Genomic DNA, 17071 nt, shown 5'->3' on the forward strand with positions numbered 1-17071 from the left:
ACCTGGGGAAAAAAAAGAAAAGCATTCATTTCTGGATCAGAGCTAATGGAGACTCACTTTTGACAATGAAGAGGGAACACAAAAAAGTCGAAGGCAATTTATTTTGGCCACTTCATTAAAATAATTTCTTCACCCCTCCCCCCCCCCATCCCCCAAACTCTACCCCCCCCCTCCCTCCATCCGCCAACCCCAGCCCCCCCACCCACCCACCCCCTTGTGCTGAGCTTTAAATTGTCACCTATACTTTCCTAACAGCCTTGGCTCCTGACACAATGCAGATTCAATAGATATTGGCTAATTGTCATTATTTCGCCTCAATCCTCATTCAATCAAAGCCTCTGTTTTTACATTTCATAATTCTGATCCCTGGTCTTTTTCCACCGCAAAGCAAAAGCCCTCGTTTCCCTGATTACTTCTCATAACGAGACCCTCCTCTCCCTGGAGTGACGTATTTGAACAGGTAATGTGATCGGGAGCCAAGTCGAACAATTGTAGGCACCGATTGTCAGCACCACACGCAGAGAATTCCTTGTTCCTCGAACAGAACAAAGTCGATGCCCCTGTTTGACATTCCACGCCCAGTAGCTGATACAGTCAGTAGATCTTACCAGATCTCTGGCATTGACCCAGATCAACGTTTGACGGCACTGGGCCTGTACACGCTGGAGTTTAGAAGAATGAGGGGGGAATCTCATTGAAACGTACAGAATAGTGAAAGGCCTGGACAGGGTGGATGTGGAGAGGATGTTTCCACTAGTGGGAAAGTCTAGGACTAGAGGTCCCAGCCTCAGAATTAAAGGACGTTCTTTTAGGAAGGTGATGAGGAGGAATTTCTTTAGTCAGAGGGTGGTGAATCTGTGGAATTCTTTGCCACAGAAGGCTGTGGAGGCCAAGTCAGTGGATATAATTAAGGCAGAGATCGACATATTCTTGATTAGTATGGGTGACAGAGGTTATGGGGAGAAGGCAGGAGAGTGGAGTGAAGAGGGAGAGATAGATCAGCCATGATTGAATGGCGGAGTAGACTTGATGGGCCAAATGGCATAATTCTGCTATCACGTAGAAACATAGAAAATAGGTGCTGGAGGAGGCCATTTGGCCCTTCGAGCCAGTACCGCCATTCATTGCGATCATCTACAGTCAGTAACCTGTGCCTGCCTTCTCCCTATATCCCTTGATTGCACTAGCCCCTAGAGCTCTATCTTATGATCTTATGAACCTGAGGAAACATTAAGATTGGCAACAAAGATGGGAGGTTCTTGCAGTTTCTGTTAAGATTCAGCAGGACCCCCCGGTTTGAAGTGTAGGAAAGAAAACTACAGATGCTGGTTGAAATCGAAGGTAGACACAAGATACTGGAGTAACTCAGCAGGTCAGGCAGCATCTCTGGAGAGAATGAATGGGTGACGTTTCGGGTCGAGACCCTTCTTCAGACTGAAAGTCAGGGGAAAGGGAAATGAGAGATGTAGACGGTGATGTAGAGAGATATAGAACAAATGAATGAAAGATATGGAAAAAGGTAATGATGATACAGGCCATTGTTAGCTGTGTGTTATGTGAAAACGAGTTTCAGACAATGAGACGCAACGAGACGATTTTGAAGCTGGTATGACTTGGGTGGGGGAGAGATAGAGAGAGAGAGAGGGGGGGGCAAGGGTTACTTGAGGATAGAGAAATCAATAATCATACCACTGGGTTGTAAGCGGCCCAAGCGAAATATGAGATTCTGTTCCAATTTGCGTTTGGCCTCACTCTGACAATGGAGGAGGCCTAGGACTGAAAGGTCAGTGTGGGAATGGGAAGTGGAATTAAAGCATTTGGCAACAGGGAGATCAGGTAGGTCCAGGCGGACTGAGCGAAGGTGTTTAGCGAAACGATCGCCCAGTCTACGTTTGGTCTCGCCGATGTACAAAAGTCACATTGAACAATGGATACAGTAGATGAGGTTGCAGGAAGTGCAAGTGAACCTCTGCCTAACCTGAAAGTACCGTCAGGGTCTCTGGACAGAGTCGAGGGAGGAGGTATAGGGACAGGTATTGCATCTCCTGCGGTTGCAAGATAAGGTACCTGGGGAGGTACCCAGGTTGCCTCCTTCAACTGGCAGAGCCTCTGCCAATCGCTGTTATTAAAACCTTGTTACATGATGAGAGCCAAACTCTAACCACAGTTTGGGAAGTTCTGCAGGAATCTAGCGCTTGCCCAAAAACAGAACGATCGTGAACCATGTTTTAAATCCTATAAACCTGTAACTGAAATGATGTCAATGTAGACACTTCCCAAATGCTCCCTTACATGGGTGGGGAGATATAGAGAAAGACTATTTTCAGAAAATAAGATCTGATGCCTCCTTCAATTAAAGACATTCTTGCCATAGAGGGAGTACAGAGAAGGTTCACCAGATTGATTCCTGGGATGGCAGGACTTTCATATGAAGAAAGACTGGATAGACTCGGCTTGTACTCGCTGGAATTTAGAAGATTGAGGGGGGATCTTATAGAAACTTACAAAATTCTTAAGGGGTTGGACAGGCTAGATGCAGGAAGATTGTTCCCGATGTTGGGGAAGTCCAGAACAAGGGGTCACAGTTTAAGGATAAGGGGGAAGTCTTTTAGGATCGAGATGAGAAAGTTTTTTTTCACACAGTGTGGTGAATCTGGAATTCTCTGCCACAGAAGGTAGTTGAGGCCAGTTCATTGGCTATATTTAAGAGGGAGTTAGATGTGGCCCTTGTGGCTAAAGGGATCAGGGGGTATGGAGAGAAGGCAGGTACGGGATACTGAGTTGGATGATCAGCCATGATCATATTGAATGGCGGTGCAGGCTCGAAGGGCCGAATGGCCTACTCCTGCACCTATTTTCTATGTTTCTATGTATCACAATAGATTGTTGAAACAAACCATATAAAACTCCAAGATGTAATAGCAGAACGCAAAGATGTCTCATCAATAGTAAGTAAGTCTAACAAAATGTCCGCACCTTCCAATCAATCTGCCCTATTTGAATCAGGTCTACCCTTGCCGGAGCTACTGACGGGATATAAACATCGCTTAAAAACTATTGAGTAGATCACCCAGTCCTTGAAACTGTAATTGAAGAATAATGGATGTCTACACTCAAGGTTTTTTTAGAAGAGGCGTTTACCCGGTGATTTCACATTTTCAAATGATGCGTCATGTCAGACCGTCGCATGTATAACTATTCTTCATAAATCTAGCAGATCGCAGCAGGTTTTTGTTTTTGAAAAATACGTTATGAATTTACTGCAAATATTGAAATATTCTGACTATTTTATTAACCTATTTATCTTTTCTTAAGTGCACTTGTTTAATAGATTAGCCAAGGTCCAACACAACGTAACTCTGTTACGTTTCAATGAGACAAGGGAGATGAGACAGAGAAGATGTGCTTCTTTATTCCGGTAGCTGCAAATGGAGAGGTTATTCTGTGTAGGAAGGAACTGCAGATGCTTGTTTACACCGAAGAGAGACACAAAATGATGGCGTAACTTGGCGGGACAGGCAGTATCTCTGGGTAGAAGAAATGGGTGACGTTTAGCTTTGAGACTCTTCTTCAGCTCGATTGTAATCGTGTACAGTCTTTCTGCTGACTGGATAGCACGCAACAAAAGCTTTTCACTGTACCTCGGTACACGTGACAATAAACAAAACTGAGACTGAACTGAAGGGCGTCATTAAAAACCTTGTAACTATGAGATTCTGACAACAATGATTAGCTTCTGTTGCCATGTGTCCGAGAAGACCCTTCTCGAAACCCTTCACAACCCGAAACGTCACCCATTCCTTCTACCCAGAGATACTGCCTGTCCCGCTGAGTTACTCCGGCATTTTGTGTTTATCTATGAAAGATTGATCTGTTTGTTATCCTGGGTACATAATTGAAAATTGATCTGGATATCCAGGGAACTGAAGATTTGTTTCGTGGCACAAATTAAAATGTATTTTTCTGGCTGCTATTTTGATTATCTGCCATTATAGCTGAAGATTCAGAGATACTCATTCATGTATTCATTACTTGAGTACGGAAACAGGCCTTTCAGCCTACCGAGTTCATGCCTACCCCATACACTGCTAGCATAATCCTACATATTAGGGCCCATTTACAATTTTAACTGAAGCCAAATTAACCTACAGACCTGTACGTCATTGGAGTGTGGGAGGAAACCAGAGCACCCGGGGGAAACCCACGCATATCTGCAGAAAAGTAATAAATGATGTTTCTGGTTGAGACCCTTCTTCAGACGGGACTTATGAAGATAGATGGTGGGGTCAGGAATACATCCCTTGGCTTGTGAGAGGGATGATAATATTATAAAAGTTAGTTCATTTGTTCATAAGTTATAGGAGCAAAATTAGGCTATTCGGCCCATCAAGTCTACTCTGACATGGCTGATCTATCTCTCACTCCTAACCCCATTCTCCTGCCTTCTCCACATAACCCCTGACACCCGCACTAATCAAGAATCTATCTAAACATAGCACAAAAAGTAAGGAAATTTGTGTTTGGTAGATTATTTCTTTGTTGTAACAACGCTTCTTGGCAATAAATCTTATACAGTTGGAAAGCCTGTTTATTTCCCTTTTAAATGGTGCCACATTTGTAAGGAACATGCATTTGTGGGATGAGCAGCAGAGCTGAGTATATGGGTTGCGCCCATGAAAAATTTGCCAAATCTTCTCTGCCAATGCCAAACAGCTTATTCTGCTGTTGCTATTGACTCTTGTTTTGAGCTTCTGGTACCCCCAGGTGCTGACAATCAGGTGCCTGATTGGCACCTGATTGGCAGCATCTGTGAGCATGGGCCCTGCTACAGTGGTCAGTAGGTGTCTGCTCCAAGAATCGGCATGCCACGTTTGACTGATCTGGATAGGGCCCGTGCGATAGGGCAACTTCAAGCTGGTGTTCCGCAAAACCAAATTGCGGCATTATTTGGAGTGAGCCCTAGTACCATCTCCAAAGTGAAGGCCAAGTTCCATATAACGGGGGATGTCAGAGACAGGCCGCGAAGTGGGCGTCCCAAGAAGACGACACCCGAAGAAGACCGTTTCCTCACCCTGTCAGCACTTAGGAACCGTAGGCTGTCTTCTACAGATTTGCAGTCAAGGTTTGCTGGACGATATGGCCGACGGCTCTCTGCCCAGACAATTTGGAACAGACTGCACGCAGCCGATCTCTGGTCTCATAGGGCTGCCAGGAGGCCTGCCATGACTGCCCTTCAACGTCAGGCCCGTTTGCGCTGGTGTCGGCAACACGTGCACTGGAACCTGAACATGTGGAGGAACGTTATGTTCAGCGATGAGTCCAGATTCTGCCTACGGCAGTTGGATCATAGGGTCAAAGTGTGGAGAAGACGCGGAGAACGCTATGCTGATTGCTGCACCGATAGAGTAACATCTTTTGGTGGAGGCAGTGTGATGGTGTGGGGCGGCATCTCCCTCACTGGAAAAATGAGGCTTGTCATCATTGGAGGCAATCTCAATGCAGAGAGATATCGAGATGAGATTCTGCAACCAGTGGCAATCCCATATCTCCACAGTCTGGGACCGAACTCTATCCTCCAAGATGACAATGCTCGCCCCCACAGAGCAGGGTTTCTCAGAAACTACCTCCAGAATTTGGGAGTGGAGAGGATGGAATGGCCTGCCAGCAGTCCTGACCTCAACCCCATTGAACACTTGTGGGATCAGCGTGGGATCTGGCGTGCTGTTCGTGCCAGAGTGACCAACACAACCACGTTGGCTGACTTGAGACAAATGCTGGTTGAAGAATGGGATGCCATCCCACAACAGTGTGTGACCAGGCTGGTGACCAGCATGAGGAGGAGGTGCCAGGCTGTTGTGGCTGTGTATGGTTCTTCCACACGCTACTGAGGCTCCTGTTTATTAAATGAATAAATTGTTAAATTGCCAATATGTCTTGTTTCTTCAGACTTCAATCATCCAATCCACCAAACAACACCGAACAAGAGTCAATGGCAGAATAAGCTGTTTGGCATTGGCAGAGAAGATTTGGCAGATTTTTCATGGGCGCAACCCACATACTCAGCTCTGCTGCTCATCCCACAAATGCATGTTCCTTACAGATGTGGCACCATTTAAAAGGGAAATAAACAGGCTTTCCAACGGTATAAGATTTATTGCCAAGAAGCATTGTTACAACAAAGAAATAATCTACCAAACACAAATTTCCTTAATTTTTGTGCTATGTTTATCTCTGCCTTAAAAATACCCATTGACTTGGCCTCCACAGCCTTCTGTGGCAAAGAATTCCACAGATTCACCACCCCCTGGCTGAAGAAATTCTTCCTCATCTCCTTTCTAAAGGTACATCCTTTTATTCTGAGGCTGCGCCCTCTGGTCCTAGACTCTCCCACTAGTGGAAACATCCTCTCCACATTCACACATTCACTCCTGAACCCATGGGTTACAAAACAATAACAAAACAATAACAAAAAAGGGGCGTGGCTGTGTTCTGCAGCTGCGGCTCACCGGCAGTCTCTCTGTTTTTTTTGTTGTTTTTCTGTCATTGTCGTCGTTGAATGTACGTTTTGTTTTATTTTTGCTCTGTGTATGTGGGGGGGTGGTGGGGGGGTTGGGGGAAACCTTTTTTCAAATCTCCTCCTCAACGGAGATGCGACCTTTACCGTGTCGTATCTCCGTTCGCGCTACGGCCTAACATCGTGGAGTCGGCGGCCTCCAGCTGGGATCGACCTCAAAGACTCCGGTCGCAGGGCCTGGACTTACCATCTCGGAGGCTTCGGCCGTGGGCCCTGCAGACCGCAACGTCGGGAGTTCGCGGGTCCCTGGCAGGCGACCGGCTTTTGGGGGCTCCAGCCATAGCAGCTTCGACCGCCCCGAGGTGCGAGGTACGATCGACCCGCTCGCAGGCCCTTCATCGCCCTGCGTGGCCCGGCCGCAGCACTTTCCATCGCCCGGTGGGGGCTCAGGACCTTCATCGCCCTGCGTGGCTCGGCCGCAGCACTTTCCATCGCCCGGTGGGGGCTCAGGACTTTCATCGGCCTGCTCGGCTCGGCCCTGGGACTTTCCATCGCCCGGTGGGGGCTTCAAAAAGTTGGGAGCCTCGATCACCTCGTGGCACCACGGGAGAAAAATGAGGAGGAGATAAGACTTTGCCTTCCATCACAGTGAGGGTGTGCCTAGAGCAATCACTGTGATGGCTGTTTGTGTAAAAAATTATATCTGTGTGTCTTGTGCTTTTTAATGTCTACTGCCGGACCCTGACGTGAGAGGACGCTGGCGTTGTGTATTCGCCGCTTTTCCGTCAGGATAGTTTGTCTGTTTGTTTCTATGTTAATTGTTTTTGTAAAGCGCTTTGAGCATGTGATAAGGCGCTATATAAAATAAATGAATTATTATTATTATTATTATTATTAACATGTGTTGCAGCAAGTCCTCGCCACCTGATGCGCTGCAGTAACTTCTCCTCTCCAGTAAGAGGCGCGATTGAGGAGGGTCCGGGCTGGTGGAGGGGCCGGGGCTGCAGTGACTCCTCCCTACCGGTGGTGGATGCAATGACTCCTCCCCACCGGCGGTGGCGCCCTCGGGAGGGGTCTGCAGTGACTCCTCCCCACCGGCGGTGGTGCCAGCGGGAGGGGGCTGCAGTGACTCCTCCCCACCGGCGGTGGCGCCAGCGGTCGGGGTCTGCAGTGACTCCTCCCCACCGGCGGTGGCGCCAACGGGCGGGGGCTGCAGTGACTCCTCCCCACCGGCGTTGGCGCCAGCGGGTGGGGGCTGCAGTGACGCCTCCCCACCGGCGGTGGCGCCAGTGGGCAGGGGCTGCAATGACTCCTCCCCAGCGGCAGTGGCGCCAGCGGGCGGGGGCTGCATTGACTCCTCCCTACCGGCGGTGGCGCCAGCGGGCGTGGGCTGCAGTGACTCCTCCCCACCGGTGGTGGCGCCAGCGGGCGGGGGGCTGCAGTGACTCCTCCCTACCGGCGGTGGCGCCAGCGGGCGGGGGCTGCAATGACTCCTCCCTACCGGAGGTGGCACCAACGGGCGGGGGCTGCAGTGACTCCTCCCCACCGGCGGTGGAGCCATCGGATCGATCGAGCAGGCGGGAAGCTGCGGGTCGGGGAGCGCGGCTGGAAAAGGGGGGAGTAAAATAAAACTTAAAACATTATTCTGTCCCCCCCGCCATCCCCTTCACCGACAAGTGATTTATAACACGATCCCGGCAGTAGAGCGGCGGTAGGGACTCGGGTTGTGGACATCGGAGGGAGCGTCTGTCCGTCCTTGCCGGGCAGCCTGAGGAAGGAAGGAAGGAAGATGTCGGAGAATCAGGCGAACAACGTCAACAACCGGGCGCGGAACAACAACGTGAACCCCAACCCGCTCATCAATGTCCGCGATCGCCTCTTCCACGCTCTCTTCTTCAAGATGGCCGTCACCTACGCCAGGGTCTTCCCCCCCTCCTTCCGCAGGATGTTCGAGTTCTTCGTGCTGCTCAAGGCCAGTGTTTAACCCGACTCGCCGGGGCCCGGGGGTTTGGCTGTGGGCCCGGTCAATAATGGCCGAGGGGTTGGCTGTGGGCCCGGTCAATAATGGCCGAGGGGTTGGCTGTGGGCCCGGTCAATAATGGCCCGGGGGTTGGCTGTGGGCCCGGGCTTGGGAGGAGCTGCGGCCCCGGGCTGGTGGCCGGCCCTGGGGATGCGGGGGCTGCGACCCCCGGGGTGGGGGTGGACAGACGTTAATGTGTCCTGGGCCAGTGCCGCGGGGTTGTGGGCCTGGGGATGTGGGGCAGAGAGAGGGCCTGGCTAGGAGGTGGGTTGGCCAGGGATTGTGGGCCCGCTTGAGGGTGGCTTGACCTGGTCTGGGGAGGGCTTTGGGCCAGGACTGTGGGCGTAGTAACCTGTGGTTGTGGCACGGGGTTTGTTTGGGGCGGCTTGGCCCTGTCTGGGGCTGTGGGGGGGCACTGAGGGCCTGGTGTTCCTGTGGCCCTGGTTTGGGAGAGGCTTTGCCCGGTCTGCGTCTCAGGGCTGTGGCATGTCCACAGTGTCTGCAGTCAGTAGCAGGCCTTTTGCCCCACAGCTTACTCGGACATTAGGGTGATCCTTGATCCATCCGAGCGGCTTTTGTAAATTGTCCCCAGTGTGTAGGATAGAACTAGTAACACAGTATCCGTTTACAATTGTGGGAGGACATTCCAAACTTCTGCACACTGAGTACGGAATTGTCTAACTTTGCACCCCAATAGACCTGACTCATTTGTCAGTTGTGTCACTTATTATTTACTCACACCCCCCCCAAATGTGGAAATAATTTTTCATCTACATTCCTATTGGTATCCTTTAATAGTTGAAGACTTCAATCATATTATCTAGCTATTCTTTTTAGTAAAGGAATACCTAACTCCCTCCTTTGACCATTGATATTTCAGCTCCAACTAGTGCTTTGCATGGCTGTAAATTAAACTCTGTTCTAGTCTTTTAAATATAACAATAGTATTGCCCTTTAAATGATTTTTCTGTATACCTGTGGCAATAATGCAGAAGCCGAATGGGCGATGCATCTGTTAGGAAGGGCCAATACATACAAACAGTAAGTTTCTTAACAATTTTTGCTGCTCTGACTCCAATCTGAGTCAGAGCAGCAAAAATAGTTAAGAATACAAAATTGATTGCATATGGCCTTCAGAACAGGAAGTCAACAAAGAATACTTCAACATTGGTCAGAGAAATGGCAATGTTCCCAGGGATGATTGGGTTGATGAATGACGAGTGTTTGAAGGCTCTGGGCCTGTACTCGCTGTAGTTTAGGACGAAGGGGGGAATCTCGTAGAAACTTAACGAATAATTAAAGGTCTAGATAGAGTATATGTGGAGTGGATGTTTCCAGTTGTGGGAGACTCTAGGTCCAGAGGGCACAGCCTCAGGATAAAAGAACGAACCTTTAAATTGGAGATGAGGATGAATTTATTTCGCCAGAGGGTGCTAAATATGTGGAGTTCATTGCCTCAGACTGCAGAGGTGGCAAAGTCATTGGGTATATGTGGTTGAGAGGAAAAATAGATCAGCCGTGATCGAATGATGGAGCGGATTCGACGAACTGAATGCCCTAATTCCTCTGTCTAAAAAGCAAGTAGAAAGTGACTTTCGGCTTGGGTAAGACAAAAGCAGACTGAAAGATTCTGTAGCCATGTAGAAAGGAAATTATTAGCTAGATATAATGTGAGTCCCTTACCGCCTGAGCCAGAAGAAATTATTTTGAAATGTATATAATTGGCAGAGATATTAAACAAAACTTCTGGAAGTTTCGGGAATGCAGTTCTAGAATGATGTCTTAGAAACAGTTTGCCCATTCCAACCAAGGTTCACTATCTACACTAGTCCCACCTGCCCATGTTTGGCACATATCCTCTGAACCTTTCTGATCTATGTATCTGTCCAAATGTCTTTTAGATGTTGTTATAGTTTTTGCATCAACTACCTCCTCCAGCAGCACATTCTGTATATCCACCACGATGTGTGGAAACAGTTGACTTGTCAGATTCTTTTTAAATCTTTCCCCTCACATTTTAAACCTATGTCCTCTGGTTCTTGATTCTCCTACTCTGGGTAAAGGACTCTGCACCTATGCAATCTATTCCTATCATGGTCTTCTATACCTCTATAAGATCACCTCTCCTACACTACAAGGTATACAATCGTAGCCTGCCTAACCTCTCCCTGCAGCTCAGGCACTCAAGTCCTGGCAACACCCTCATAAATCTTCTCTGCACTCTTTCCATCTTAACAACATCTTTCCTATTGTAAGGTGAACAAAACTGAACACAATATTCCAACTCTGGCCTCACCAGCACCTTGTACAGCTGTGACATAACATCCCACCTTCTGTACTCAGTACACTGACTGATGAAGGCCAATGTACCAAAAGCCTCCTTCACCACCTTTGTGTATCTTATCTACCTACGACGTCACTTTCAAGGACCAATGCACCTGCATTCTAGATCCCTCTGCTCTACAACACATCCCAGAGCCCTAACAGTTACTGTGTACTGCATTCTAGATCCCTCTACTCTACAACACATCCCAGAGCCCTAACAGTTACTGTGTACTGCATTCTAGATCCTTCTGCTCTACAACACTCCCCAGAGCCCTAACAGTTACTGTGTACTGTGTACTGCATTCTAGATCCCTCTGCTCTACAACACACCCCAGAGCCCTAACAGTTACTGTGAAGGTCCTGCCCTGATTAAACTTCCCAAAATGCAACACTTTGCATTTATCTGCATTAAACCCCACTAATTATCCCGCGCCCCAACTTTTCAAGATCCTGCTGTAACCTTTGATATCCATCTTCTCTATTTACAACACCACCCACTTTAGTATATGAAGGAACTGTAGATGCTGGTTTAAACCAAAGATTGACCCATTCGTTCTCTCCGGAGATGCCGTCTGTCCCCGTTGAGTTACTCCAGCATTTTGTGCCTATCTTTGATCACCCGCTTTAGTGTCATCTGCAAACTGACGAGGAGCTCAAATAAATTAACATTAATCTCTCAAACATTATTTATACTAATGGGACAAATATAAGACCTGCATCCTAGGGTTGTGTAAGTGGTCATAGAGGGTGGAAACAGGTCCTTTGGCCCATTTGTCCACACCGACCAACATGTCCCCTCTACACTGGTCCACTTGCCTGCATTTGCCCCATATCCCTCTAAACCTGTCTTATCCATATAATGGCGAAGGAGACAATGGATATATTGTTTGTCAGCTTTCAAAGTTCCGCAGATTCTTGATCGGTTCTCACAAATTTCTCACGGATCACTTCTGGAGAATTATGTACAGAATTTACCCATTGTAGAAAAGTAAATGGGTTGGAGGCAGTTTAGAGAAAGTTTACTGGACTAATACCTGAAATTAACAGGCTGTCGTATGAGAAAGGTTGTATTGTCTGAAGCTAATACAGTTTTGAGGCTTTATGAAGGGGTGAATGTGGAGAGAATGCTTCCACACATCACGTAATCCAGAAAGAGAGATCACCGTTTAAAAATAAGGGGTCACTCATTTACTGTTCAAGATCCTGCTGTAACCTTTGATATCTATCTTCTCTATCGACAGCACCACCCACTTTAGTATATGAAGGAACTGTAGATGCTGGTTTAAACCAAATATTGATTTATACAAAAAGTATCTGATCACGAGTCTTTGAAACTCTAACAATATGTTGGAAGCATATTGGTCTATGAATCAGGATCTCTGCATGTATTTAAAGCAGAGATGGCCTGATCATTAAGCAAGAGGGTGAAAGTTTCAAGTAGTGGGGGGACATACAAAGTTGAGGTTATAGTCCGATCAGCCACAATCTTGTTAAATATGAAGAGGCCTCAAAGAGCGAAATTACATACTCCTAATTTGTGTAAAGAAAGGGTAGAGAGAAAGCAGGGAATTTGCAGCTTAGTTAGCCTGACATGAGTGAGAAGGGAAGTATTTTATGCTTTAACTAGCAGAATAGATATGGGTTAACTAGTTGATACAGTGTATTTTCACTGGTACTGAGCCCCAGCTTTTCATAAGAAAATAACTGCAGATGCTGGTACAAATCGAAGGTATTTATTCACAAAATGCTGGAGTAACTCAGCAGGTCAGGCAGCATCTCAGGAGAGAAGGAATGGGTGACGTTTCGGGTCGAGACCCTTCTTCAGACTTTTCATAAGCTGTTTCAATGATTTGTACTCGAGAATTAACTGTAGTTCATCCAGTGATACAAAGCAGCATGGCAGAAAGAGCTACCAGAGAGATATAAAGAGGGATATAGTCAATATGAATGCACAATGACACTGCAGATGGGATATAATGTACATGAATGTGAGATGATTCACTTTGGTTGGAACAATAAAAAAGCAGAATATTTTTACATTGAAAGATATTGAAAGCTATTGGTGTTAGAAAGATCTGGATGTTATGTCGACATTTCTTTGTTAACATGGGGGAACAGCAAGGGATTGGGAAAACAAATGGTGTTACCCTGCATTATAAGGCATGTCCAAGAGTAGAGACATATTGCTCTCAATATACATGGCCTTCATTAGACCACATCCAAAATATTGTACATAGGTTTGGTGTTTATCTAAGTAAGGATATATAAGTAAGAATAAGCGCAGCAAAGATGGAATGGAAGGTTTGTCATCTAAGAGATTAGGCAGGCTGTTCCTGTATTCCCTAGAGTTTAGAGGAACACAAAAGATTATTTTATGATCACCCTGTAACAAACTAAATTTGAATGGGGTTTCACATGGTGCATGCATGGTAGTCTCCCGTGATTGAGTTATTGAGAGCTAAGTATCAAAACAAAGGGTCAGCTATTCAGGAGAAAGGTGAGAAGAAGTGTCGTCATCTTGAGTGTAGTGGATATTTGGAATTCTCAATGCAAGATTGTAGAGGCTCAGTTGCTGAGCAATTTCAAGACATTTTTTAGATATTGGTGGAAACGAGTGGGGTAAGTAGGAAAGTGTTGCTGAGAATAAATGTCAACCTTGGTAATAAAGGGCAGAGAAGGCACCAGGGCCGTCTGGGGCACATTTCCTTTCCGTAGTAATTTGTTGTGTATCTGCTCTGCTGCAATACATTTGCAAATCTGGTTGCAGTTGGCCGCTTTGTCCTCAGTGATTTTGAATAGTGAGAGTGTTCTGGAGCTGCTTTTGTACAGGTGTATGGCAAGTATTCCATCGTGCTTCTGACATATGGGTTGTGCATTTGGTAGAGCTGCTGCCTCAGATTCCTGCTGCCTGAGACTCTGGTTCGATCCTAACCTCAGGAGTTAATAATAATAATAATAATACATTTTATTTATATAGCGCTTTTCATATACTCAAAGACGCTTTACAGAGATTTTGAGAACATAGGGAAATGAATAAATAGATAAATAAGTAAATAAATAAATGAACAGAGCTTTACAGAAGGTGAGGTGACCTTCAGTGGTTGAAGGCAGTACTGAACAGGTGAGACTTCAGCGTTGGTTTGTGACTGAGTTTCCTCGGTGCTCCGACGTCCTGAAGATGTGTGGGTTTGTAGTTTAACTCATCTCTGTAAATTGCCTGTAATATGTAGGAGTGGATCATAAAGTGGAATATATAGAACTAATGTGAATGGGTGATTAATGGTCGGTGTGAAATCAGTGGGCAGATGGGTCTGTTTCCAAACTGTATCTCAAAAGTAAATGGAACTACTGGATGGTGGAAAGCGCTTAGTGTCGGAAGCAGGCCACTCAGCTGTCCAGCTTCTGACCTGTTCTTGTAGCCACAATATTTATGTGGTTTAACACAGTCTGAAGAAGGGTCTCGATCCGAAACGTCACCCATTTCTTCTTGCCTGATATCTGCCAGACCTGCTGAGTTACTCCAACATTTTGTGACTATTTATGTGGTTGATCAGTCTGAAGAAGGGTCTCGACCGGAAACGTCACCCATTCCTTCTCTCCAGAGATGCTGCCTGTCCCGTTGAGTTATTTCAGCATTTTGTGTCTACCTTTGATTTAAACCAGCATCTGCAGTTCTTTCCCACACATCCTGGTAGCTGGATGATTGATTACTATCAGTCACAGCTATAGGCAAAGTATGTCTCTATGTGAATGTTTACTCCTTCAAGCTTATTGACCTCTGTTTTACCAAAGCACCTGATGTTAAACTGGATCAAATGCTGCCTTGATGTCAAATATAGTCAGGCTCACTTTGTCTTCGGATTCAGCACTGACCGAAGTCTGGACTGAGAAGGCAGTAATGAGGTCTGCAGCTGAATGGGCCTGGCAAACCTTGGTGAACAGCTTATCAGAGTACATGCAACTCAATAGTTTTGTTGATAACTCATCATTTTTCTGATAATTAGGAATAGACTGGTTGAACTGCAACTGGCTAGTTGCATTTGTCCTGCTTCTTTTGAGCAGAGCAGTTTTCCTGCATGGGGAAAATCCAGAGTTGTAACTGTACAAGAACAGCTTGGCTGCTGGTGAGGCTTGTTCTGGAACATGAGTCGTATGGTGTGGAAGCAGGTCCTTCGGCCCAACTTGCCTGCCCCGGCCAACGTATCCCAACTACACTAGTCCCACCTGCCTGCATTTGGCCCATATACCTCCAAACCTGTCCTATCCATGTACCTGTCCTTAAATGCTGCGATAGTAGTCTTCAGTACTGCAGACTTTGATGTTTCCATGGCTGTTGGTCATTTCTTCTGTCATGCAAATCTAAAAGATGTGGACTGGCTTCTATGATGATGGGAATTGTTGGGTAAAGCTAAAATGGATTCTCTACTCGGCATCTCCAACTAAACGTAATTGGAAATAATTCAGTATTTTGACATTTAAAACCCTAACTCTTTAAAATTGTTATTTTCCTTATTTAATCTTTGAGTCCATGATTTAATTCAGACCAATTTATTCATGCTATCCTCAAAAACCATTGTAAAAACTGATGCGAGTTTTTTTTAGATAGAAATGGCATCATGGAAACACTCAACAGGTCAGGCCATTATTAGAAATGGAGTTTAATGTTTTGGTTTGTGCACTGTTTCTTTCCATGGAAGTTGCCTAGCCTACTGACTTTCTAACATTTTCTGTTTGTATTTCAATCTGCAATTTTAAAAATTATTCAACATATCTGGTATTTTATTTGCTTTGAAAATACTGTTTGGGCAGCCGCAGTGGTGCAGCTGGTGGAGCCGCTGCCTCGCAGCGCCAGGAACCCACGTTTAATCTTGATCTCAAATGCTGTCTGTGGAATTTGCAAATTCTCTCTGTAGTTTGTTCCGGTTTACTCCCATCCCAAAGATGTGTGCCTCTGTAAATTGCCCCTAGAGAGCAAGGGGTGAATGAGAAAGTGGGGTAACATAGAACTAGTGTAAATGAATGATCGATCGTTGGTGTGGACTCAGTGGGCCAAAGGTTCAAGAAGGAGCTGCAGATGCTGGTTTAAACTGAAGATAGACACAAAATGCTGGAGTAACTCAGCGGGGCAGGCAGTATCTCTGGAGAGAAGGAATGGGTGACGTTTCGGGTCGAGACCCTTCTTCAGACTGAAGAAGTCTGAAGTTACTCCAGCATTTTGTGTCCACTATGGAGAGCTTTTCGATTCATTCTACCATTATCAGCGTTTTGCCCATTTCTCATTTTTCACAGATAGCAAATACATTGTATCTGTTCATTAAGTTTTGCATCTTTTCATTCTGTATGCTAGTTGTCATCAAATCTGTCCTATTCCTGCCTCTTTCAACGAGACGTGTTCAAGATCTATAAAAATTATCATCTTTCCAATGGCAAGTCTGTAACTCAGAACATTATTCAGTGACTGAGGCAAAGAGAATCGGTGAAACGTCTGCTGTAGACATGTTCCCTCAGAATCATCTGGTCCATACTAAATTTTAATGTTCTCCCATCAATAGACAATAGGTGCAGGAGGAGGCCATTCAGCCCTTCGAGCCAGCACCGCCATTCAATGCGATCATGGCTGATCACTCTCAATCAGTACCCCATCCAAACATATAATCTGGTTTACCTTAATTTATCATTTATGTCTACCTTTTAGCCTTCTCCAACCTTTTCATTTCACTGTCACAATGAAACGATGAAGCATTTCTTCAAATTTACACACGTTTTTGGAGGCAAAAACTACCCCTCCCTCTCTGCATAACATTTTACTGACTATACCTTAAACACCCCATTAAGTATTGATGACTTAATACTTAGGATTTTGATTAAACACCTTTGTATAATATATATACACACATTGGGCCATTTGTCAGTGGTGATCATGGGGGGAAATGGGATTTCCCAACCTTCAGCATGCCAAGGATTTTCAGGAGAATTAGAAATCACTACAGGTATGACATTTGTCCTGGTCACAAACAACGAGGAAGAAATCCATTTGCGCACTCCAACTTGCCTCTAACGTTTTTGAAAAGACTTTGACCTTCTAAAGTGAACAAGAATGACCTTAAGCTTCAATTCTCCTCAGCTAGCAGACATTTTAACCCAAATGCTTTGTTTTGCTCAAGGGTTATAACTAAAACATTGACCAACCATTCTTTTCTGTTCTACGTTAT

General features: G+C 45.9%; 1 protein-coding gene across 2 annotated transcripts in view; it reads left to right on the top strand.

Annotated features, from left to right (window-relative positions):
• Positions 1 to 8072: 8072 nt before the first annotated feature.
• Positions 8073 to 17071, top strand: part of tmem259 (transmembrane protein 259) — a 52311-nt gene continuing 43312 nt past the window's right edge. For both annotated transcript variants that reach the window (XM_078423507.1, XM_078423508.1), the window contains exon 1: positions 8073 to 8486. In XM_078423507.1, coding sequence (XP_078279633.1) covers positions 8304 to 8486 — 183 coding nt within the window. In that variant the 5' untranslated portion in view covers positions 8073 to 8303. The remainder of the gene's footprint in view (positions 8487 to 17071) is intronic.

This window comes from Rhinoraja longicauda, chromosome 28 (genome assembly GCF_053455715.1).
Source record: "Rhinoraja longicauda isolate Sanriku21f chromosome 28, sRhiLon1.1, whole genome shotgun sequence".
Classification (NCBI taxonomy): Eukaryota; Metazoa; Chordata; class Chondrichthyes; order Rajiformes; family Arhynchobatidae; genus Rhinoraja; species Rhinoraja longicauda.